The sequence below is a fragment of the Numida meleagris genome, chromosome 1 (genome assembly GCF_002078875.1).
Source record: "Numida meleagris isolate 19003 breed g44 Domestic line chromosome 1, NumMel1.0, whole genome shotgun sequence".
Lineage (NCBI taxonomy): Eukaryota > Metazoa > Chordata > Aves > Galliformes > Numididae > Numida > Numida meleagris.
In genome coordinates this window covers 187,487,005-187,512,758 of record NC_034409.1, presented here as the reverse complement: position 1 = coordinate 187,512,758, position 25,754 = coordinate 187,487,005, and the positions used below count along the sequence as shown (strand labels likewise).

The 25,754-nt window shown below is 37.4% G+C and overlaps 1 protein-coding gene across 3 annotated transcripts in view; it reads left to right on the top strand.

The window, feature by feature from the left end:
- The window catches only part of DLG2 (discs large MAGUK scaffold protein 2), a 1,019,534-nt gene that overhangs the window by 716,809 nt on the left and 276,971 nt on the right, over positions 1-25,754 (top strand). For all 3 annotated transcript variants that reach the window (XM_021382614.1, XM_021382609.1, XM_021382622.1), the window contains 3 exons: positions 5,537-5,673; positions 15,808-15,952; positions 18,733-18,874. In XM_021382614.1, coding sequence (XP_021238289.1) covers positions 5,537-5,673; positions 15,808-15,952; positions 18,733-18,874 — 424 coding nt within the window. The remainder of the gene's footprint in view (positions 1-5,536; positions 5,674-15,807; positions 15,953-18,732; positions 18,875-25,754) is intronic.

The following is a 25,754-nucleotide window of genomic DNA, read 5'->3' as shown; positions in this document are numbered from 1 at the left end:
TGTGTCAGTGGTTTGTGAGTGGAAAGACAAGAGCTGCCTCCATTTGTGTTGCTCACTGCCTTGCTGGGTTGTTCACCACAGTGTGGTATGCGCGTGGTGTCCCACACCGCTTCCAAGTGGTGCTCAGGAAGGTCTTTGATGAGGCAAATTATTTTTCAGATACTTTGTGGTTGTGTGAGCTTTGGTTTGCTGCTTTAAACAGTCTCACCAAATCTTGAGTTCGTACAGTATCCTGGAGCAGATCAGTTTGTTTCATACAGCTGTAGAAAATGGTTGTAAAAACACTATGAGAAATCACTGGGAAGAGAGGAGACGTATTCACGAAATTTCTAGAGAAGTTACCCACTTATTCATTCCCTCTTACATTTCGTTCCCTTACCTTTTATCCACATCCTCACAAAGCTCAAGATGAGTGTAGTGAGGTGGTCTGCATCACTCTTGTGTGACAGAGGACGTGAGACATGGAACCTGGAACCCTTACAAAACCTCTTGGCATTTTCTTGATTGATGACCATGAACTAATTTTTGGGCAGATGTTTTACACTGTCTAAGAATCTGCCAGTGTTATGGAGTGTTCACAGTGTTGCTTTATTCAGGCTTCCTGAGACATAGGAAAAATAACTGCGCACTGCCTGGTTTAATTCACTTAGCAAGTACACATCTTCAGTGGTTATTACCTGCTTTCCCAAGGATACAGGCATATGCTGTAACCTTGTTGCCAAGGTCCTGCTGTTACAATACAGGGTCTTCTGCTGACAATACGCCTGTGCTGCTCTCTTAGCAGAGTCCAGACCTTCTAGGCTTGACAGAAACAACTCATGTTCAGTTTTATTGCTACTGATGCTCTCATTTCTTCTTCTTGTGCTTTCATGCACATTTTCTTCCATATTTTATTAAATTCTAACCTTCTATTTCTATTACAAGTCCTGTGCATTGTGTGGCTTCACAAAGGTATACACTGTTGAGGAGATCTGTTTGTTGGTGGTAAGAGATGCTGGAGTAAAACCAGGAATTGAACAATTAGGAATTGCCCATTTTATATTTCCTGAGTACATTGTTTTGATGTGGTTCTCAGTTACATTTTAAGTTTATGACTTCAATTTTACTTCCTTTGGCTGCTCCATTATCTGGAGCTTCTCAGCTAGGACTGTGGGACTTGTGTTGAATTTACCCTCTAAAGTCCTCTTTCTACTTCCTGGCTTAAAAAAAAAACTTGATAATCTGTATGGAATGTAAGCAATCACAACATTTCATTTGGGTTACTAATGAGACTTTCATTTGACTTCACATCCTTCTCTGATTTTATATAGCTACAGTTTGTCTTTTAGGCTCCCTTTCTGGTTACTGGAAAGTGATATGTCCCTTGTGTCTTACAGACTTGTTTTATTATGCTATAGAGGTTTTACTATCATGTATCCATTCCTGGACTAATCATAGGAGAAGTCTCCATACCTACTTTTTACGAGAAATGTAGTTAGTACATAGATTTAGACTAGCTATCAGGAAGAAATTCTTCACTGTGAGGGTGGTGAGACACTGGCACATGTTGCCCAGTGAGGTTGTGGATGCCCCCTCCCTGGAAGCACTCAAGGCCAGGATGGGGCTGTGAGCAACCTGGTCTAGGGGGAGGTGTCCCTGCCTATAGCAGATGGATTGGAACTAAATGATCTTAAAGGTCCCTTCCAACCCAAACTGTTCTATGATTCTGTGGTTCTATGTGTTCTTACTAGTTTATTGATGCATTTAGAGGTATAGTAAATAATGCAAATCAGATGTAAATAGTTACTAATTACCTTTTTCTGAAATAGCTACAGTTCAGCTAGGGAGGCCTTTAAATTGTTTTGGCTACAATATTTTCCTTTTTTGTATGACTTCATTTAAATATTGTATTTTATTTTATTGCTAATAACTGAGGGGAAAAAAAGGATGCATAAATATCTATAATCGTTATTAACATCAGCACTTTTTCTGCAATGCCCAGTTTTGATGGAGTAGCTGTTTCCCTTGTTTCTTTCCTCCTTATGGCAACAGCAATGCCTCATACCACTCTTATGTATTTTAATATCCTCACAAACAGCTCCTACATTTGTGGATCCCAAAGGCAGATGAATTTTACACATACCTACTCACTGGAAATGGAAAGAAGTAGAGTTTGATTCATCTTGCCTATTTTACAAATTGACCTAATCATATATGTGCCTACAGTGGCTTTAACTAAAATGAATCATGGCATGGATATACCAATATTAAACCCAATTATCTTTCTCTTCTTGGAGAAGTCTTTTCTTTTTCTCCATCTAATTGCTACTGTGAGGAAATTGGGCTCTCTGTCCAAGCTTAGGTGTTGGCTGCAAAGCAGATTGTGCATGAAGAAAGTAGGAAGTGAGATAAAGGGTATTCTCAAAGAGACTCCTGATCTATATTCTGATGGCAAATTCTTCCTGACAACAGGGGTTAATAAGAAAAAGGATCTACAATTAAATATGCTATTTTGTTTTGATTTTTTCTACTCAGCAATGAAAAGGACTGAGATTACAGAACATATCTTGATCCCTGTGTTTCCATATGTTTCAGTCATTATCTGTGTTTAAAATAGAGTAAAAATCTCATATACTAACCTGATGTAGCCCATGAAAAGAGAGAACCACAAACATTTTGCAGGTCTTAAGACAAAACAGAAGCCTTCTGTATAATTGGAGGTGAGAATGTAACCTGGGTTGTGAACTTGTGTGGTGCTGATCTTCCCACATATCTCCTCCCACACCCAGTCTCCAGTCTTTCAGAACCTGACTGTGATTCATCTTGTCTCTTTCAGTTCTCTGAAGAGATCAGATGAATCATGCTCTAAAAGCCTTTAATGAATTTCCATTGATTATAGAGATAGCGTAGATGATTGGCATGGATGATGAGCACAGTTGATTGATATCATTTGGCCAGATGAAACGTACTCCAATGTTTTATTGTAGTATACCTTCCTTACGTCCCAGCAGTTAACAAAAATAATTTCAGTAAAATTAAGTGTTGCCAAGGTTCCATTCCCCATTCCCTCCAAGAAACAATCTTTTAAAGCATGCAAGTATGATTAGGCAATGGACTTAGATTGTTACAGGTAGGAAAGCCATGGGAACTCTCTTCCTCAGTTGTCTCTCCTGCCTTCCCTCACTTTTCTCCCTACAGTAATTCTTCATGCCTTGTTCTGCTCTTTTATGCTTTTTCATACTTAAGGCTGTTTATGTGAATCCCAAAGGCAGACCCAGCTTACAAACAAAATATAGCCCCATGCAGTGTAACACAATCATATTTTATGTCCATGAGAGAAGCAGAGTACAGTTTTCATCACTGTAAACTTCACTTTTGTAATGGCATAGTATCCTTTTTATCCTTTTTGTTTGTTTGTTTGTTTGCAGTTTCACATGTCAGTTGTGATATAACCATGCAAACAAACAGCAAACACCACCATCCCTCTCAGCACTGCAGAAAATGGAAGTTATGATCTTTACTTCTATTACACTGCGGCAGGACCAGGCTGAGTTAGGAACCCCTTGGCATGAAATAGAGCATAGCTATATAGCCAGAAATGATCTAATGATCTTGCCCTTTACAGTTATAGTAAAGGAGAAGATTGGAGCTAATCTTCCCACATCTGTACCTTAGGTGAGCAGTGGAGCTGAAGGAAGCTCTGCAGCTGCAGTCTAGCCCACTCATTACCTCTCTTAGAGCTTCTTTTTACTGGTGTAGTTTGGTGTAGTGATGTTCTGTTTTGTTTGTTTTTTTTCAAATGGATGATAATTATGTCATCAAGGAACATTGTTCAGTCATTGTTCCTAGTCCACAATTAAAGTTTTAAAGAGAATTATAATTCTTGGTGTTTTCTTAGAATATGTTTTTGTTCCCTCAAAAGCACTCACAGGGTAATGAGCAAATTCATCCATGCAGAAGAAACCAGAGTTTTCTTATCCTTGTAGCTGTCCCAGAAGTAGAACACAAATAGTAGCAGTCATCATCAGCATTAGCTGGAAATTAAATAAAGCTTTATTTTAATTATCTCATATTTCTGAATTAACTTTATGTGTATTGTTAATAGCCATCTTAATTAAGTAAGTAGTATTTCAATTTGAGATATAATTTCGGAGGTTTCTTTTTGTAATTTACTGTTTTGATGGTATCCATTAAGAGTCCATTACGTTATCTGACCTCACATCTCTTTTAAGCTAAAAATAACGATCAAACAAAAATAATATGAGAAAAAAACCATAATGTTTCAAAAAGATTTAATTGACTCAAAAAATCTTATCTCTGTATCCATACAGCTGCTGAAGAAACCTGTGTGTATTAAATAAACCCTCACTTAAATTGTAGGGCACAAGCAGTCAGCAGGAGGGTTTGCGATAAAATGCCAAGTTCCGGGCAGTTCATTTTTTCCTATTGCATTTTCACTGCTCAGGCTGAAGCTATTACTACTAGGTTTGCTGTAAGAATGACTAAGCATCGTGTATTTCATAGATAAAATTGGTAATTATTCTCTATGTAGGTACTATTTTTTCTGTGAAGCTAAAAGCAAAATGCCTGGTTGAAGCAATAATATAAGCAGGTTCTTGTCAGTAACAGCTTATTTGTTGAGGTGAAAGTTCCCATTAGATATATGATCTGTAAAAAATAACCTCATGAAGTAGATTTTTTATGGAAATAGAACATGGAAGTTTCTGCCTTTTCTCCGATTGAGAGATAAAAATGTTATTATAATTGAGAGCAATGATTTGTCAACTTATGTAGTGTGTCAGAAGATGGGAAAAGTAGGAAAAGTGAAAAACTTTTTTTTTTTGCTCTTACATCTATTGATGTTTTATTTACTTTTCCTGACTCATTCCAGCTTGCAGACATTCCTCCAAATTTTGGCTTTTAGGGTTTTCATCTGGGAATTTCACAGATCACAGAGAATTATATGTGCACAAATGACTTTCACTTTTTTATATATCCTTAGCCAAAGATATTTGTGTTCTAGAAAAGCATGCAAAGCAGAATTAAATACAAATGTCTACACCATTTATCTTTCATTTTCACTTTCAATGTGGCACTACAGAAACTTACAATATCTACAGTACTCCTTTCAGTATTTTTCAGATTCTGTGAACAAGAGGAATACCTTTCATTTTGTTGTGATAAGCTGTGATGTCTTTTATGCTTATATTTGTCAAAATAAGGTCCAAGCTTCAGGTTTTACTGGCCCCTACTGAACACAAGACATTGGTGTAGAATTGTTATTAGTTTGATTCTTTTTATGTCTGCCATTTTTAATGTGCCAATTGCACATTAAAAGGAATTTCAGTAATTCATTTGCATCCCTTACCGTCCAGGAAAAGTGCAGGTGTACTGATCCATCAAATCCCCATTGTTTCATTTGTGTTTCTGTAAAAAAATATTGCAAATGTATAGTAGATTAAATGTAGATTAAATGTGCTATCCTAGAACTCTCTCTTTATTGTATATGTATTATACACTGCACTGCTAATGTATGTTTTTTCCCTATCTTCTCTAGGTCTGGGTTTCAGTATTGCAGGAGGAGTGGGAAACCAACACATCCCTGGGGACAACAGCATTTATGTTACCAAGATTATTGATGGAGGAGCTGCACAAAAAGATGGGAGGTTACAGGTTGGAGATAGACTTCTTATGGTAAGTGGGACAGATTTAAATTGCATTTTATATGGTCAAAAGTTGTTTCATATAGGGACTTTTATCTATCTATTTTATCTAACTCCATTGTACTGGAGTTAAGAATTACAGCTTCTGTAATAATTGTTGTATTTCTGTTATCTTCATTTATTCCCATTGTTTATGTGTATTTCTGAGACTACAGTTTAAAAAACATATTGGAAAGCCAACATTTTGTGAAGGAAAGGCAATAGATTGTATTACTGTGACAGTCATTTAACTAAGAGAATAAATGCATTACGCACATCAGCAACAAGTCAAAATGCACCACGGAGCTTCTACAGTAAGGGCTTCATTACAACACAACTGATTCTACTGATCTTTGTAAGAAAGTCGACAGATGCAACAAAACTCTTTTGTAGCCACTGTCAGTTGACTGTTTCCTATATTTCAGCATACGTATGAATGCTTCATGTAGATGCTCCATGGAGGTGTTATAAAAGATATCTTTTTCTTAAAGTGTTCTTATTTCTCTGATGGATCTCACTTGGGGAAATTGTTCCTAACATTTGGAGAGCTAGTACATTGTTCCCTGTAGATAACTCTTTCCCACTCTCAGAGTTTGTTTAATACTTTGTAAGGGTGAAATCCTAACTCTGGTGAATCAGGAGGAGTTCATCTATGTCAAGTTGTATTCGTGTCAATGCATTTGCAAATATTTCAGCAGGTACAGAAACAGGTTTTAAATCATTGCTATGAAAAAGTATACTGCAGTAGCTCTGTTTTATGACACAATATCTAAGCAGTGAAAAATTGCTATGACCTTTTTTCTGCCTGTAAAACTATGTCTATGTTCTTTTCTATAAGAAAACTAGGGTTTTTTTTTATTTGGCTGGGGACACTGTGTTCCAGTCACGTGTGAAGATGACCATTCATTTTCAGGGTATTAAACAGAACATAAAAGGCCCTTACTGGCTTGGTGGATTGGTGACTTTAACCTTTTTTAATTAACCCAAGCAGGCAGATAAAACAACTTAAAGATCAAATGGTGTTATCAAACTCAAAGCAAAATGAAACTAGAACTTAACATTTCTTTGACATTTCTTCTTTGCAAGTAAGTTCTAAGCACACTGAAATTCAAGTCCCTGCTCTTTAATGATGTTTTGGGTCATTTTTCTGTAGAAATATGTATTTGTATTTGCCAAAGCTACATCTTATTTTGTTATTTTCCACTTTGTAGTAAATCTGCTTGCATTCAGCTGTTGTTTTTTTTCTGTGAAAAATTGTGAATTTCTCGGCAATTTTTATGTGATTTGCAAATTTATATTACCTTATTCTAAATTTCTTCCAGCTCACCTGAAGAAATAAATAATATCTGCAAAACACAGACTGTCAGCATCACTTGATTAGCTTGAATTTGAGTAGAAAAGTGGTAATTTTATACATCACTATATAGAATTTCATTCTTTCTCCTGCATCTGACCTCTGAAAATGGCCAGAAGTCATTATCAGTGTGTTTGATGTCACATCTTCATGCCACTTTTCTTTTGGTCTTGACCAAATTACCAAATACAAACCATTACTTACAATTATCTCCTTTTATCACTTCAGTGATAATGTGTGAAATGAGGAAAAGAATCAAAATATTGCTCTCTGCTACTCATATACTTCCAGACCAAGCTTTTCATTGTTGCTTAAGAAATTCCAAATAGCAACTTGTTCTTTGTATAATTTAACCCTTACATTTTCTAAAATTCATGGAGATGAAAAGCTATGTTTTCTGATTCTTACCAATAAGACACCTAGATTTCTTTATAACTTGTGGATTTTCTGATTTTCTTGAAGATCTTCGGTATTTTTTCTCTTCTGCCTTAGGTAGTATCTGTCAGTTCATACCATTTACTTCATGTACCTTTGTGAAAAGAGAGAATTCCTTACTTTATTTTGGCAGTCTCACTGCTTTTATCAACATAGTATTACTATTATCACCGGTATGGTCTGTGGCTGCTTCACTGATTCCTTGTTTATCATATATTTCAATGTTTTATTGTTTTTTTTCTCAGTAGCTCATGCATCCTCAGTCTTAGTTTTTTTTTCCATAATTTCTCTGCAAAATCTGCTAGACTTTGTTACTTTTACAGAATTGTCAGCAGCTGCTGGAATGGTTGTTTCTTTTTTGTATCTGTGTTCTGATAAGTTTGGGTAAAATGCTTTCAGATTCCAAAGAATCCAAGAAACATGCAAATGAAATGCATTAAAATTTAAGATGTAATAAAAGAGATGCTGCAAAATCAAAACTAATATTGAAATGTAAAACAATGAGATGCCATCTGAGCATTTCACAGTTTGATGTCCCTACAGTTATTAAATGCAGATTGCTAATAGTGTGTTAAGCATTCACAAGATCTATTATGTAAATATTGAGCATTGTGATTATTTTGAAATCTATGCAAGGGCATATCTGTGCAGTAATGTTTCTGTGGCACTGAGCCTGCACTTCTAGCTTATTATCCTAAGCACTTCCACATAGAAATTCTCTAGTGTGGGATAATTCTGAGGTAACCAATAGGAAAATTATTGGAGGAAGCTTAGGAGTGCTCTAGCCAAAAACTGAACGCAGTGGATTTGATAGGTATACGTGAAATAAACAGACCAGAGTGTGATCTGGAGACTTACGGCTGTTAGGGAACTTCTGCCTAACTGTAGACTGGTAGTCATACCTATGGTAATGCCTACAGTGAGAATATGTCTGTACTGGGTGTCTCAGCAAGGCTGCTTCTCTTTGCATTGAACAGAAGCGAAGTGGAATCATGCATCATCATAGGTTAGTACAGTAATTCAGGTTGAAGGAAGCTCAGGAGGTCTCTAGTACAATCTCCAGCTCAAGCAGAATCAGCTCTACGGATATACAAGGATGGTAAAAATTTGTAGAGTTGAGTCTCAAAAACATCCAAAGATAGAATTTGCACAGCCTCTCTGGGCAACTTGTTCCCTCTAACCGCTTGTTTCTACACAGGCCACATGCCACTCTAAAAAGCTTAGCTCCATCTTGATGACTATAAACACTGGAGGTTGCTGTTAGTTGTCCACAGAGCTGTAATTACTTTCTTTTAAATGCTGTTATCATCTCACCTTGGAATTGCTTGCCTACGGAATGGATAAATGAGAAGTTACTATAAAACTGTTTTTTACAAATACAAAACATTGATAGTTAGAAACAAGGTATTTTTCAGGGAAACCTCTAAAACAATAGAATTTAAGCTACTACTTGTCTCTTATAAGTATTCTGTTGACTCTTCAAAACTGCTACTCCCAAAAACCTTGAATGTTTGGGCCATATCTAGTAGCCTGTTGCTTTTAAGCCTGTTTAAGTCAGAAAGATCAGTCATTCTAGGGCTGTGTGCATTTATAAGAAGTGATGTTACTCACACACCACAAAATTTAACTTGATTCTGTTTTCTTGCTAAAACCATAAGGAAAAAACAGGAGCTGATTTCCTTTTCCAGATGTTCATGTTCGCTTCCAAGTCCATTCCGTGCTGAAAAAATACCAATGGGTGTTTTCACAGGGCTGTGATGAGTTGCTATTTACAGCTGTCAAATGGCACCTTACAAGATTCCCTACCAGCATCAGTTTCTGTCAGATCACACATAGATGCAGGATCATTTGTGTTAAAGTAGTCAGAGTATATCATTTAAATTTAAGGTGCATCTACATTAGCATTTGTTTCAGTACAGAAATGATTTTTTAAAGTGATTTTCACTGTGTTGTGGGATGATCTTTGAGGAGACAAATCAAATCAAATATGCTTTTTTTTTTAATGAAACTACACCAGAAGATGCTCTCCAAAAGCATTCCTAATTAGCTCTGCATTACAGATGTTAACAGGTATTCTGTCTGTAGAGCCCAACTACATACAACCCAAAGTAACTCCCTTAAAACACGTATAGAGTAAATGGCACTTTATCCAGGCCCTCTGTTATTGCAGATCATGACTGGTGCACATACTTTTCACTCAGGCAGGCTGTTGAAGTACAGACATTATCCACTTAAAACAAAGGTAAAGCAGTGTGAATAGATTGTATGTAATCTGTTGGTTGTACTGGCTGGCTAGCACAAAGGAAGCACATCAGAATAAATGTAATTGTATGAGATGGAGAATGAATTAGTACTGAACCAGCTCTGGGGATTCAGTGGCTGTATCCATTCTGATGCAGCAGTGGGCTCTTAACCAACTTTACACCGTTGTTGACTTTAGACTTACAATACTTTATCTAGCATTTAAAGGTAGATTCGCTATAATCAGTTTTAGGATGAAACCATAGCTATAAGCTCCCCAGTTTATTCCTTCTCACGATACTCATTGTCTGATCGTTCCTACACACTTATATCATCCTCATACCATTTCATCACCTACAAAACGTTTTTTTAAAAACCAAAATCAGTGTAAAAGTGATTGACAAATGATGATTTGATACACGTAGGCTACTCTGAAAGTAATGCCTCTTATTTATTTCCATGTAAACTACCACAGATACAAATAGAACAATAACATTACTTGGTAGAGCAAATTTTCAGCTAGAAAACATTGATTTTCAACATTGTCACCACAATTAGCAGTGCATTTTTGCCAGCAATAAACAAGAGCCTGCAGGCTGCAGTCATAAAAATCTGCACCACAGAAGCTGACCCACTGTTTCACAGCTGTTATGAAGGCATCATTGCAGGAGAATGTTGCCCACATAGTCCATCTTTCTTCAGCGAGAACAGATGGAAGTCAGAAGGTGCCAAATCTGGACTGTGTAGTGGGTGTGTAGTGGGTGTTCAGCCACAACTGGCTCCATAGTCTTCAAAGTGGTGTGGGGCCCTGGTGTTATCATGTTGCAGGAGAAAGGTTGTCTTCTTCTCTGTCCTGACTCTGGAAGTTTGAGCCTTCAGCTTAGTCAGCACCCGCCTGGTGGAGACTTTTGTGATATTCCAATGTTGCCACCATCATTTCCAACGCACTGAAGCCTATATTCAGCTCCATACATCATTGCCTAGTTGTAATCCACTGATTCACAAACATGAGCTAATCAAGATGCTCTTCATTTTGTGATGTGACAGCTGTGTATGGCCATCCAGAACATGGCTTGTATTTCACGTCACTGTCGCCATTGCTGAAACACACCACCCAGCGCCTCACTGTGCTCACATCCATTGCTTGATCTCCATAAATGTTCAGCAAATGATGAATGTCAATGGGTGCCATTTTTTCTTCATGGAGAAATTCAGTGACACATCTTTGCTACTCACTTCCATGTCAGACATCATTTTGTCAATGTTGTCTGCTGCCATCTGTTGCATGACAACAAAATGTAATGGAATATGGGCAGGAAGGGTCAACCTCTACTGCAATACCACCAAAATCCACATTTGACGTTGTAGGCCAACATAATAAAATAGAAGGCATTGCTTTCAAAAACAACCCTCATAGTTCAGTGTCACTTGCATATTGTCTGCACATAATACCTTAAGCCTGTCAGTTAAGTCTAGCATTTGCCTCTGAAGCACTAACTCTTGCATTTCTTGGCATAGAATAGATATGTTTTAGGACACTAAGTCTACAGCTACTTATAGTCTAAGCAAGATAATTTCAGAGGGAATAAGGCTGCGTCACTTGAACTGGCCTGTTGCTTTCTGTTCAGATTCCAGCAGTTAAACAACTGTTTTAGGAGTCCTTGGACTTATACATAGTTAGTTAACCCATGCAGATTTACCTCCTTAGAATAAATGATTGGGTTTCAGCATTGGTGCACTCACATGTGCTGAGGGATCTGGCAGAGGTGATTACTGAACCGCTCTTGGTGAAGGGGTGATGTGCCTGAAGACTGGAGAACAGACAGTGTCACTCCAATGACTCTCCTGTGTCACTCTAAAAAGGACAAGAAGGAGGATCTGGGAAACTACAGGCCAGTCAGCTTCTCCTCTGTTCCTCAAAAGGTGATGGAACAACTTGTTCTGGATATCCTCTCCAAGCAATTGGAAGAGAAGAAGGTTATCAGGAGTAGTCAACATGGATTCACCAAGGGAAAATCATGCTTGACCAACCTGGTAGCTTTCTATGATGTCATCACTGCCTGGGTAGATGGGGGAAGAGCAGTGGATTTTGTGTACCTTGACTTTAGCAAAGCATTTGACGTTTGACACCGTCTCCCACAATATCCTTGTTATGAAACTTAGAAAGTATGATATAGGTGAGTGAATGTCACGTGAGATGGATTGAGAACCGGCTGACTGGCAGAGTTCAGAGGGTTGTCATCAGAGGCGTAGAGTCTGGCTGGAGTCCTGTAACTAGCAGGGTTCTACCAGGGGTAGCTGGTAGAACCCTGGTAGCTACTAGCAGGTAACTACCAGGGGTTGGTTCTAGGTCCAGTCTTCTTCAACATCTTCATCAACAACCTGGATTAAGGGATATAGTCCCCCTTCAGCAAGTCTGCTGATGATACAAACCTGGAAGGATTGGCTGACACACCAGAAGGCTGTGCTACCATTCAACAAGACCTGGACAGACTGGAGAGTTGGACAGGGAGAAACCTAATGAGGTTTAACAAGAGTAAGTGTGGAGTCTTGCACTTGGGAATAGTTTCGTGCATCAGTACAGGTTAGGGGGTGACCTGCTGCAGAGGAGCTCTGCAGAGAAGGACCTGGGTGTTCTTGTGGACAACGGGTTGGCCATGAGCCAGCAGTGTGCCCTTGTGGCTAAGAAGGCTGATGGTATCCTGGGATATATTAAAAAGAGCATGGCCAGCAGGTCAAGGGGGCCTCTACTCTGCCCTGGTGAGGCTACATTTAGACTACTGTGTCCATTTCTGGGCTCAGCAGTTCAAAAAGACAGGGATCTCCTAGAAGAAGCACAGTGGAGGACCACAAAGATGATAAAGGTCATGGAGCATCTCCCGTATGAGGAAAAGCTGAGTAACCTGGGTCTGTTCAGCCTGGGAAAAAGAAGACTGGGGGGGGATCTGATTAATGTTCATAAATATCTAACGGGAGGTGGGAGGCAAATGGATGAGGCCAGGCTCTTCTTGGTAGTGTGTAGCTATTGGACGAACAGTAATGGCCTAAAACTTGAACATAGGAATTTCCAAACAAACATGTGGAAGAACTTCTTTATGGTAAGGGTGACGGAGCACCGGAACAGGTTGCCCAGAGAGGTTGTGGACTCTCCTTCTATGGAGATACTCAAGACCCATCTGAATGCCTACCTGTGAGACCTATTGTAGGGCACCTGCTTTAGCAAGTGGGTTGGACTTTATGATCTCTTGAGGTCCCTTCCAACTCCTGTAATTCTGTGATTCTGTCGTTGAAAAACCGTTCAATTTTCAGAGCTGTTTAAATCATGGTGAGTTTTAAACAAGGTCATCAGTATTTCTAGATTTACAGATGCCAAGCTGTGAGTGTTAGCTGGCCAATATTCACTCAGGATTTGCTCAAGAAAACCCACTTTCTGAATCAGAAGTGGAATATTACACTAAAGCAAACATTACCACTGACAAGTTGAAGATCACCTCACTGTCTCATTCGTTGAGTGAATCAGTCTTCTTATTCTAAATACATAGAGGAATGGAACAATTTCCCTTTAAAAAAAAAGAAAATGAATTAAGATAGACTTATTCCTCTAGAGATCTTATTCTATCAGCTTACGCTCATGTGAATGAAATTATTTTTTGAAGTGTTTGTACAGTCTTTTGGGGAATTCTAAGCTTTTCACTTCAGCTACTACTAACTGCCTTTATTTTCCAGCGCGAATCTAGGAAAATTTCCAAGTAATTCTCACTTGTGTTTACTCTTCACTGCCTTGATTATGCTATTTAGGAGAAAAAAAAAAAAAGTAGTCTTTTTATTTCTCTTTAGCAATATTTTGTACTTATTTCCCCCATCACTTCTTTGATTGGACTTGTAAGTATTTTCATTTCCTTTATCCTGTATTATTTCTTCCTCTTATTATTTTCATGTTATGTCAGCATGCCTTCTTGTATCATTCCTCCTGTTTGTAGAAACTGCTGTCTAGGTTTGTTTGTTCATGTAGTGCTATGATATTTTACGTAGGGTTCTATTAGTTTGGGTTTGTTGTTGTATTTTGTTGGTTTTTTTTTCTCCGCTAAGAACATCTTTTATTTAAACAGTAGTGGTAGTTTAACAAAAACCTTGTTAATTTAGGATGAAACACAACAGGTTGCTCAGAGAGTTATGGAGTCTCCTTCTTGGAGATCTTCCAAAGCCACGTGGACGTGGTCCAGGGCACCCTGCTCTGAGTGTCCCTGCTAGAACAGGGACTGGGCCAGATGGACACAGAGATCCCTTCCAACCTCAATCTGTCTGTGATTCTGTAGTAATATACAGACAGTGTGGGAAGGAGGGATGGTGAAGGATAACTATACAGTTGTATTGCCAAAAGTGTGAATTTTCAATATTTGAGATGGTTTTGATATACAGCAGTAAGAGAGGCTAATTTTCAGTCACTTCTGCTTCCCACTAGTCTAGTACTTTAAAAGATACTTATTTGTTGAAAGTGCATATGTATGTTAATGCTGTTCCTGACATTAAAAATAAGAGAGAGAAATTTATAGAAGTTAGGGATCGTACTTCCATTTAAATAGAAGACCTGCCAAAATACAGGATAAGGTGTCAGCAACTCTCTTGTGAGTGTTAGATTGTATCATTGCTCTTGGTGTCAAATTGTTACAATAAGCCTGTCACTGCCTGTTTCAATTAACCTTTAAAGCAAGTCTGAGAATTATGCAAGGATCAAAATTTAAACAGAATCCTTGCATTTAGCAATAATATCTGAGAGCAGGCATTCTCTATTGTTGTTGATGTCATCTGAGTATGAACAGTCCTCTGGTGCTTCATAAAAGCTAGATTTCTTTCCAGTTACCAATTACCAGTTGATACCTTTGCCAGAAGCTTGGTGTAACAGCCAAGTTTCCGATAATTTTACTGAAAATAAATTCCCTAGAAAGTATGTATTGCTTTATGTGATTTAGTGCTGTACTTCGTTATAGCATAGTTGAGGAGCTGCTTCTTCTGCCATCATGCATAAACTTTACAAGGAATCCTTGTAATAACTGTAAAAGTTGAAGGATGGTGCTTTAAATCACAGGCAAATGTTTCATGTATGACATTCACCTTGAAATGTAGCCTTTTCTTCTGCCTTACACCACACATCTGAAAGCTATATCTACTTTCTTCTTGACTTCTTTCCTCTGTCCTGTGACTACTTCATTCCAGATGTATACTTTTTGGTGCAGGGACCATTCAGTATTCTGCTCACAGGAGCACAACCTACTGTTGACATTAGTAGATGTAGTGGATTTACATGTGAATAATTTGTATACCCTTCTACAATAAACCACTTCTGACATTTTGCTTTGAATTTCCTTTTTTCTGGCAATAACGCATAAATAGTCAAGTCTTACTGCCTCCATCCCTATTTAATCTGTAATCCTATCCTCTTATCACTGAGTATTATTCTTTTTGGACAGAGCACAGAACTAGTACTTCAACCTCTTATTTTTTCAGCATCTTTCTCCTGTGTTTCCAGAAAACTGATTGACTTTCACATTCAGAATCTCTTTTCTCCCATCCAGAACTGCTTTTTTTTTCTTTTTTTCATTTCCTGCACCTCATAGACATCCTCTCATTCTTGATATTACTTAATCTCTTATTATTTCAATTGCCAATGACATATTATGGATGAAAAGATTTGGAGGTGTTAAGTATATCTGAGGTCCTAGCCATGTATTCAGTGAGACGCTTTTGGACAGATGAGCTTAGTAAGTCAAATAATATAGGCAGTTTCTATAAGTGATGCGATGCTATTGAAATATTTTAAAATATAGTTTTATGCTAAGGATGATACAGGCAGCAGAATATCACAGAGGACTTATCTACTAACAAGACCCATTATGTTTCTCTGGTATTATCAAAAATACTACATCAGTATTTGAATATATATGTGCTAATAAAACTTTATTTTCTATTCTGCTGTAATACTATTTCTATAATCTTCAGTGCTCTTTGAGTTCTTCCAGCATTGGGAGAACTGCAAGACAGTGTCATTATTTTGTCTGTTCCTGCATCCTAACTCACCTGTCTGATTTCTCCTTTAAGGTAAACAATTATAGTTTAGAAGAAGTTACCCATGAAGAGGCAGTAGCGATACTGAAGAACACATCAGATGTAGTGTATCTAAAAGTTGGAAAGCCCACCACCATTTACATGACCGATCCTTATGGCCCACCAGACATTACTCACTGTAAGTGACTATTGCAACTCATTTTCTATAAGAGACGAAGATGATTGTGTTTTTTTTCATAGCTTGTCCAAAGTGTAGTATTAAAGGTTATGAAACAGCTTGGAAGGCTACAAAAAATGAAATGTTTACTGCTACTTAAGTATGCTATGCTTATGAAATATTATAAATAGTACAAATCAACTAAAGTATATTTGCAGCAAAAGTAACAGTGTAGGTGATGTTTTGCTGTGCTGACTCAAATTAGCCATCGTCCAAGTGATCAGATTAATCTGTAACTGTTGTGACAATTACAGTGACAAATATCTGCACATGTATTTTGAAATATGGTTGGATTTGTAGACTGGAATCCTCTGTCCAATGAAAAATCAGCACAAACAGCAAAACATCCAAACAAACTCAGTGAAAAGCTTGAGAAAAATGGATGTGATATTTGCCTAAAATATTTATTTGGAATGTAAAATCCCTGCTCTATCTGCATTAATCTGTCATTTTTCCATGTATATCCACTTCCTAGCTTCCTGTTCCACTTCTTTGCTTCATTCTCAGTCTATCCATTAACTTTCTATATGTTCAACAAACACTCCTTCACTGAAGACTAAGACTTTGTCATTGTATTAAATGTCTTCGGTGATGTAGGAAAAGTTGCATAGAGTTGTCTTAGTCATTTGGTTATTAGTAAAGTTCAGTGCAGGATTTTAATGGAGAGATAGGCTATTTTATTTTAAAACAAACTGTTTTTTCTCTACCTGTGATATCCTTGCACTGAAAATCATCTACACTGGCGTGTGACATCCAGATAGAAAGAAATGTGAGCTTGCCAGGATTCCCTGAGATGACCAAGTGCAAGGGTGGGCATCTGTGAGTCCCTATCGTACACATACGCCACCCTCTTAGGGCCAACCTCCTTGACAATATGCTTTTTGTAGCCCTAAGGAGATAACAGCGATTAGAATCTACCCACTTTTCCTATGTCTCCCAGTCTGAGTGTCCAATATTCCTATCCAGTCTTTATCTCTCGCTATTATCTCTTACTAACTCAAATTTTTATTTTAGTTTGGTTGTAGGCTGTCCTGAGAAGTTGCCCATAGTTATTTTTGGGTTTGATAACCTACTGCTGAATTTAGGTACAATCAACATGTTCAATTCTTTTAGGCCTCCTTCTGGCAGTCTTGATGTTCCCACACTGAGACATTCCCATTCCCTTCTCATTCATAAATGTAATCTTAATGTTTCAATTGCAGCTCTCTATACTTACAGTGTCTGTTAGTCTATCCATTTTGTTACTGAATCTCCCTTCCTTCATTTAATTGTTCACTAAAAACTGATTGCCTTGGGTTCTACTACCAACCAACAGGGACTAGCTGCTCCACCTAACAACTGTGTGGTAGTTTTGTTTTTGAAAAGAGCTTCAGCAAATGATCTGTACATGTCTTGATCTTCTGCCAATAACACTAAGGGCACTTCTGGCCAGGAAGCCAGCGGCTGGGAAAGGTAGATTTTCTCAGTAAAAGCCAGATATTAATTTTCTCTGCTCATTTGCAGAGCATTGCTACTGTGAAATGAAGTAGTCGAGGGGAAAGATAATATCCGTAATCCTCCTTATTCAAACTGCTTCATAAAAATAAAAGGGAAGGTTTTGTAACATGCACATCAGGTGGTATATTCAACTCTGCTGAGGATAACTATTTACTTAGCAAATGTTACAACAGATGGCAATTATGCCTGTTCAGTAGTAGTCTGATCTGGATCTTAGCAAAACGCAACTAGCAAAACCACTAAATGTCTCCATCCAATCTCCTGCTCTGTAATACTTTCTAAAATAATAATTTGGGTGTTCTAACAGGGTGTGTTTATTATGTCAGATTATAGATCAGCAGGGTGTGAGAAGACAGACACAGTTCCAGAGAGGGAGTAAAGGTTGAAAAGATTTGCAGTAGCTCATCCCAAGCTGTTGGTGCATAGAGATTCATTTATCCCTGGGGAACTTTTCATTATACCTCCATGTTCAGAGTATTTCAGAATCGGTAATGGCCTTTCCCTGTAGAGATATTTTGCTTTGAAGTATTCCGTACCTGAACGTCTGAAAGAAAGACTGAAAATAAGACTAGAAACTCTTCTTTTCATGAGAAAATTAGTTGTATCTCATTGCAGAAGCATGCATCTTTGTTTCCCCTACTTGTCGTTTCCTTTTCTAATTATATTAACTAGACATTTGATTACAGTTATAGCTAGTAACTTGAGAACTGCAAAAAGCAAGCAAATAATAAAATCCACAGATGCAAGGTAGAGTCATACAGCACAGTCATGTAATTATCAATATTATCATTAATTTGTATGAGATTTGTATCGTATTTCTATTTTACATGCAAATTTACCGTTTTGTAAATAATGCCATCTATACTGGTATTGAAATTTCAATTATATTGGGAAATGCTGAACCTTTAGTAAATCACAGATTTAAATCTCCACCATACATAATTCTTGCCATCCATAAAATTCCTGCTCACATCCTGCATTTAACTGTTTTATTCTCACATCTATATATGGGAGCCAAAGTGATGTGTGTTTTTAATTTCGTTCTGTCTTATATACATTTCCTTCTTCCAGTCTGTCCTGATTAAAGAAAGTATTAGTCTGCAGTCTCCTAGTCTATCCTTTCATACTCAAATGCCTCTAAAGATTAAATCCCTGCAAAATGAGCCCACGTTATTGTTGTTATTGTTATTATTATTTGCTATTATTGACAGCAGCTAACTAGAAATGCTTCTTCTTACCAACAGCTTATTCTCCACCAATGGAAAATCATATACTCTCTTCTGGAAACAACGGCACTTTAGAGTACAAGGCATCTTTGGCCCCTATCTCACCTGGAAGATACTCACCCATTCCAAAGCACATGCTTGTGGAGGATGACTATACCAGGTCAGATGCTTTTCTTTTTTTGTTCCCTTTCGTGACAATTACAATGAATGTAACTAAAACTCTTAGTGCACCTCTGACACCATATAGCTTCACCCATGTTCAAGGGAAGATGAATTAAAACTGTTACAGTTATAGAGAAACTAAGAGAAAGATCTCATAAATGCATGCTGACCCAAGGTTCTTGTTTTCTTGGTGCAGTCCTGCACTGGTTCCTGAACAAAATGGCAACATTAGAGCAGTGTTGGCATTGAGAAAAGCATTGTTTCTTAAGAATTAACTGTGGTAGTTAATTACTGGTGCAGCTGGGAGATCTCAGGGCTGGTGATTCATCTGGCTCACTGCAGGTATAGGTGGAGTGACAGTACCTGTATTTGTACCTGTCTGTGAGAGTACTCTCTGAACAGCTCTCTTGTTTAGTTCTCTGAAAGCAAGGCTGAAATAGTCTATAATTGCACTGTGCGCACACACTAGAAGATAAATGCCACGGAGATTAAACAGTATGAGAAAAGAAAAAAAAAAGTAAACAATTTTTTTGGCTGTAAATAGCTGTGAATAAATTTAGGTGTGAAACTGAAAAAAAGTCTCCTAACCTCTAGAGAATCACATTATGAAACAACTTGCTGTGGAAGTATGGGGATTAAAGGGAAACTATATGGAGTGGCACTTGATAATGTTGTGAAAGGAGTTCTTGTGATTATTAGCAAAATGACCACTGGAAATTGGTCCTAATCCTTCCTTTTTTCTTTCTTTTTTTTTTTTAAAGAAGGTAGCAGACTTTAATATAGTTGATTTCCAGCTAGAAAAGACACAAAGGAAAATGCTGGAAGAGTTCTTTTAAGTCTTGTGTTGTGAGTGTCACTAATAAGACATTGTGTCTTTTTTTTTTTTGTTTAAAGATCATTACCATTCACTTAGAAGAGAGCAGTTGTTAAGTTTGCGAAATTAGCCTTCATCATAATGTCTAATACCAAAGGAAATGACAAATTTAATTTTTTTCTGCACTTCAGTATTTACAGATTTATTGTGTTTAAAGCTAAAAGGCGGGCTGTTTCTGGTTATCTAACCTGGCCTACTGTGTAGACCAAAGAATTTTAGCCTCTTATGCATTCGCTTCATAATTTGCTAATTTGCCTTTCTTATTTCTTGTTGCATATGATTAAGATCTCAAGCTGCTTAACTCGTTGGATCAGACAGATTCAGAGTAACTAAATCATGATAGAGTTTTTAATCAGGTCATAAATTTATGGAAACCACACCTTGCTTCCCTGTCTTGGGTAAAAGAATTTCTGCCTTGTTTTGACTGAGGATGCAAAAACAACATTGCTTTCATTCAATTTATGAGACTTTCAGTTAGAATGAATTTTCTCCAAAGTATTCCAAGAAGTTACATTTTTCAATTAAGAGTTAAAACTTAGGTTTCATTAAATTGTACATCAAGGCTTTACCTGTGTTAATACTGACCTCATAATTTCTAAAACGCCTATATATAGGAAGAATACTAATATAGTATCTAGGTTACAGTGATGAAGGCTCCCTTCTGTAATGAGACATCAGTGCCACTAATACTGAGTGTTCATAAGGTTTGAAAACAGCAAAAAAAAATGCAACCTTGAAAGAAAATAATAATTAAAAAAAAATAAAAAATTCATAGACAATAGAAGAAGTAAACCTAAAAGAAGAAAAAAGGTGCCCTCGGAATGAAAAGATCATTTAAACAGATCGAAAAACTGTAAGGTGATGGATAATTATCATTGCAAGTCCTTTATTTCTGCTCCTTGTAGATGATTTTAACTTTTTTGATTGCTTCTACTAAAAAGAAAAAGGAAAGGAGGAAGAAGGAGATGCAATACAAGGAAAGACAATGACAGTCCATTAGTTGGACAGGTATCCAGCAGAGAGCATGTAAGATATATATTGAAAATAATTAGTGTGCCTTTTTGGACTTTTTTGGAAGAAAGATGTCTTCATATTCCATTTATTTTCTTCTTATACAAGTTAACTTTTTTTTTCCTAAGTCCTGACAATAAAACAATTTTCAGCTGAGGTATTTGCACCAGCCGCTTCCATTTTGTGTTTTTTGGGGGGGGGAAAAAAAAAAGAATGCCTAGAAAAGCAGTATATCTTCTGAATACCTTCTAAATATTCCTCTCCAATAACCTTCCTATCTGGACTTCGAGATTAATGTGAATTAATCTGAATTTGTGAATAATATGAGCAGACTCCAAATGCAACAGAGCAAATCAAATAAAAATCTCATAGTTCTAAACAAGTCTTTATTTCAACCTACAGAAAAGGAAGAGACTACAATGAACTTAAATATATAAGTGAGAATAGTTTATATGCTACACTTATTCCCAGGATACAAAAGTACAAAGACAAAATGAATACTGTGATGTATTTTAAGAAAAATGTCACTTCTTGCTGCTAGATTTCCTCAATGAACACAAATCAGATGGACTGAGAGACACCTGAACAAGAGCCAGGAGACCAGGTTTCTTCTCTGACATCTATGACCAAGAAGCTGTGACCTTCAAAATGAAATTACTTGAGCCTTGAATGAGGCTGAGGCAATTTTTTATTAAATAACGTCTGTGTAGCTGATTATTACCTACTGATTTAAGTGTAACTTTTGAAAATGCCACTTAATACTCACAGCAATTTTCATGATTATAAACAGGGAATAGTGATTGTACTCTCTCTATGCAGTACCTTAGGATTTGCTGATGAATCTGCCTTTAAAATGGGAAGATATTTGGAAAGTCTTAGTTGCTGACCAGTTTAAGAAAGACTTAAAATCTTTTGGGAAGTTAATTATCATATTGATAATTCTAGCGAGCCCTATAGATCCCTTGATTGCAACATTTATAATTAGGTTTCTTCACATAATTTTTTATAATTAAGATGATTGCCAACTACTGCAGTGCTATCTATTAAAACTACCTGGTTCTTGCTATAATAGGTTCTCAGGGGTAATTTACATGGTGATCACATAAGGAAATTTATTACCCATGCAATCATAATATGGCAACACTTCTGGCAGATTTTCATTTGTGCCAGCTAAAAATATTTGGAACAGTAACTTCACTGTAAGAGACATTTGCAGTCTCATTGTACATATGATAAAGCTGATGACAAGCTTTCATTAAACTTACTCACTTTAATGAATCTATTGTTAAAGTTAAAATGGTTTAACATTTATCATAATTTGTCCACTTTCTCCTGCTTTTCTTTTTCTTTGCATTTTTTTCAACATATTTTATTCAAGTTTTGGATATTTTTTTACCTCAGTACTTGCGTTTTTTTTTTCTGTCCAACAAATATGTGTTTCTGTTGATAAAAAATTTTATTTTTTTGGTCTGATATTAAATTTTCATCTGCAAAAATTCAGTATATTCTTTACTTAATTGAACTCTATGAAAAAAAATAGCTTAATCTGAACGCAAAGGATAGAAAAGTACCAAATCATCTTCAGCCATAAGTTTTAATGAAGCTGGATGCTATTTTAAAATTATTAGGCTTTTGTAAGTTGTGTATGAATTGGCCCAGAACGCTGTCAGTGAAGAGCGTAATTTACTTCTTTTTTGTTGTTGTTGGATTAATTTTAAATTCACTGATGGATGGAAGCTTTGCTTTCCTCTGTTTTTCAAAAAGATTGTTACATTTTAAACTTAAAATAGCAAAATTTCAGGTTAATAGAATGTGGTATTTATCTTTTAAGTATAAAAATGTACTCGTTTCTAGTAAGATGGAAGTGTTGTGCTGGCAGTCCAGGACACTCCTTGATCGTGTTTGCTGACAATTTCCTAATGATCCTTGAAGGAATAAAGAGGCATAATTCTCTGCTTGACTTGCTGCTCATGAAAAGGGAAGAACCGGTCCAAAATTTTGCAATAGCTGGGATCAGAGTGACCATAAGTCAGCTGAGTTCATGATTTAAAGGAAGTCTGGAAAGGTAGTCGGCAAGTTTTGACTGTAGTCTTCAGAGGAACTGTCTTCAGCCTTTTTGGAAAACTGCTAAGCAATACTGCCTAGGATGCTGCCACAGAGACATACACCCCATGAAAAATGGATGTTTTCTAAATAAATCTTAGTGAGAACTCAGGAAGGAACCATCCTGTTCAGCAGGAAGACAGGGAATTCAGCATAAGGCTTTCTAGGCTAAGCAAAGAGCTTGTGAGGTATAGACAAGCTTTCCTTGCCTGCATAGAGATGAAATCAGAAAGCTGACGAGTTTGAGCTAAGTTTTACAACAGTCATAAAGAATAACAGAAAGTAATTCTGCAGGTGTGCTCATTTCAAAAATGAAGGTAAAATTTGATGGAGGGCAAAACTGACTGGGGAGAGAACGTAATGACAGACAGGATAGAAAAAGCTTAAGTACATCATCATATTTGCCAGGCACTGAAGGGACCAGAAGGTAATTGGAATAGTCAGCAGGAATTTACCCAAAGGAAATCATGTACTTGACCAGCCTGATTGCCTTTCCTGACTAAGTGACGAGCTGAATGGATGAGGGAACTGCAATGACTGCCCCATAGCAACCACAGCCATAGTGCAGGGGCTCCCTCAAGCAAGAATGGCTCTTTGTTGGGTGAAAACAGCTGGCTCGAAAGGCCAATGCCATAACTGACACAATGTGCATCAGATCTACTGTGGGGTGCGTGGCAGTTCTTCACCATTAGCTGCCTTGGGGAATGTCTGCAAAGGTATTCCAGGCCATGTCAGTCCTCTTCTATGGGCAGATCAGAAGCTGCAGGATACAGGGGACATGCTTTAAAACTCCTTCAGCAGCCTTTCCTCCAAATATGAGGAAATGCTGGATAAATGTATTCAGCTAACCAGTAGCTGATACGATTTGGAAAGCTTTGGAATTCTTCTTGGTAGCTTTTTGGGTATCTCCTGGATTATGCGCTGCCAGCTTGCTCATTAGCATTCTCTCAGCATGGCTATGCACTCTTGAATGCAACAGCAAACTTTGCTAAGACTTTTGATGCAATCTCCCACAGAACTCTCATTTGAAAGCTGCACCAAAAGATGGGATTGGGCTGGGAACTGGCTGAACCAGTAGACTCAAAGGGTAGTGATCATCACTTGACATCCGTCAGGCAGGAAGTGATGAGCAGAGCACCTCAGAATACACTGGGCGTCTGTTGAGTATCTTCATCAGTGACCTAGTTTCTGATGCAGAGTGCACCCTCAGCAAATTTGTGGATGATAGATGAAGGTGGAGTGGTTAACATGACGAATGGCAAAGCTGTATTCCAGAGGGACTGTGATCATATTCGAGGACTGGTCCAGGAGAAACCTCATGAAGTTCAGTAAGAAGGCTGAGGTTCTACAGCTGGGATGGAACAGCAGTGCACGCTAATATGAGCTGTGCAACAAATATGTGAATTGCAGCTGCCCTGAAAATGGCCTGCAGGTCACAGCAGATGCCAGGCTAGACATGGACCAGAAGTGAACTTTCCTTTCCAGGCATACTGGGCTACATTAGGAGAGAAATGGCCAGCACGGAAAGACAAGTTATGTTGTTGAGGACTCACTAGTTCCTGCTTTTTTACTGCAAGAGGGACGTGGATAAACAGGAAAGAGTTCAACAGATTCTCAGAATCCTAAATCACATGGAAGTTACAGAGATGTTGAGAGAGATGGGGCTCATTTAATGTTGTGAAGAAGAGGGTAACAATCAGTCTAAAAGCACCTTACAACTAGTCAGTGGCAAAAAGGATGAAAAGAAACTCTACTCAGAAGTTTCAAGTAATGCAAAAAGGACCAAAGGCCACAAGTAATGGTTTTGCATGTTCCGATTTCAGTTTGAGAAGAAAGAAGAAAGACACCAGCAGGGTGGGGTAGTGCTGGATCTCACTGCTCAGAGTTGTGAAATACCATTCCTTTGAGATTTTTAAGATTTGACTAGGTAGTACTGTGGTTGATCTGATCTGGTATTGACGATAATCCTCCTTTAAGCATGAGACTGGATGAGAAGACCTACAGAGATCCTTTCTAACCAACTTTTCTGTGACGCTGGGAAGAAAAAAGTTATTAGGTTTTTTAATGTTATTGTAGAACATTCACTACTAATAGAGCTGACTTACTCTTTAGCGTGCCTGCCTTTCCATTTCCAGAAAAAAAAATGAAATTTTAGTCTAAACGTCCCATAGTTTTAGATGGTCATTCCTTCTGGCTTTAACAAACAGCATGGGCAAAGAATGCATAAAATAAGGAACTACTATCTTTTTACTTCCTTTTTAACTTCAGAAAATAGCAGTATCAAACTGTTGTACTTCAATGGATAAAAAAAATCACTTTAGCATTTAACTCTGGGTAGACCTTAAAAATTCCAGGATGGAAAAACTGAGTTATCTGTTTTGATGTGAAAAGCATATTTGATTTCTTTTATATGCATCTGTGCAAAATAACATTTTCTGGATGAGGAGGAGATGCTGGGGATTGGGAGGGAGAAAATGGAGAACCATTAAGTTCCATTAAGTTTAAGTCTCATGGGAAATTTTCCCTATATTGAAAGTAGTATTCCTCCACTGTTTCTTGGTTACTTACACAAGCCTGCTGGTTGAATTGAGGATATTTTATAGAAACACCTTTAAAGTTGTATTTATGCACATATTTGACTATTCAGGATTAAAACATTACAAAAAAAAAATTAAGCTTTTTATGTTATAAAGCTATCAACAATATTTTTAACAGTGGTTTTGGCTTTTGATGAGTACAAAAGTAGGGGAAAAGAACTGCAGATTTTAGTAGTATTCTTTGGGATATTGAATGAGTTTGCTCAGATTACCCATTGACATAACACTGCATTTTTGAAGAGGGTGTATTTGCTGAAAGGAGTTAGCTGCATTTCTTGCTAGTTTTTTTGAGG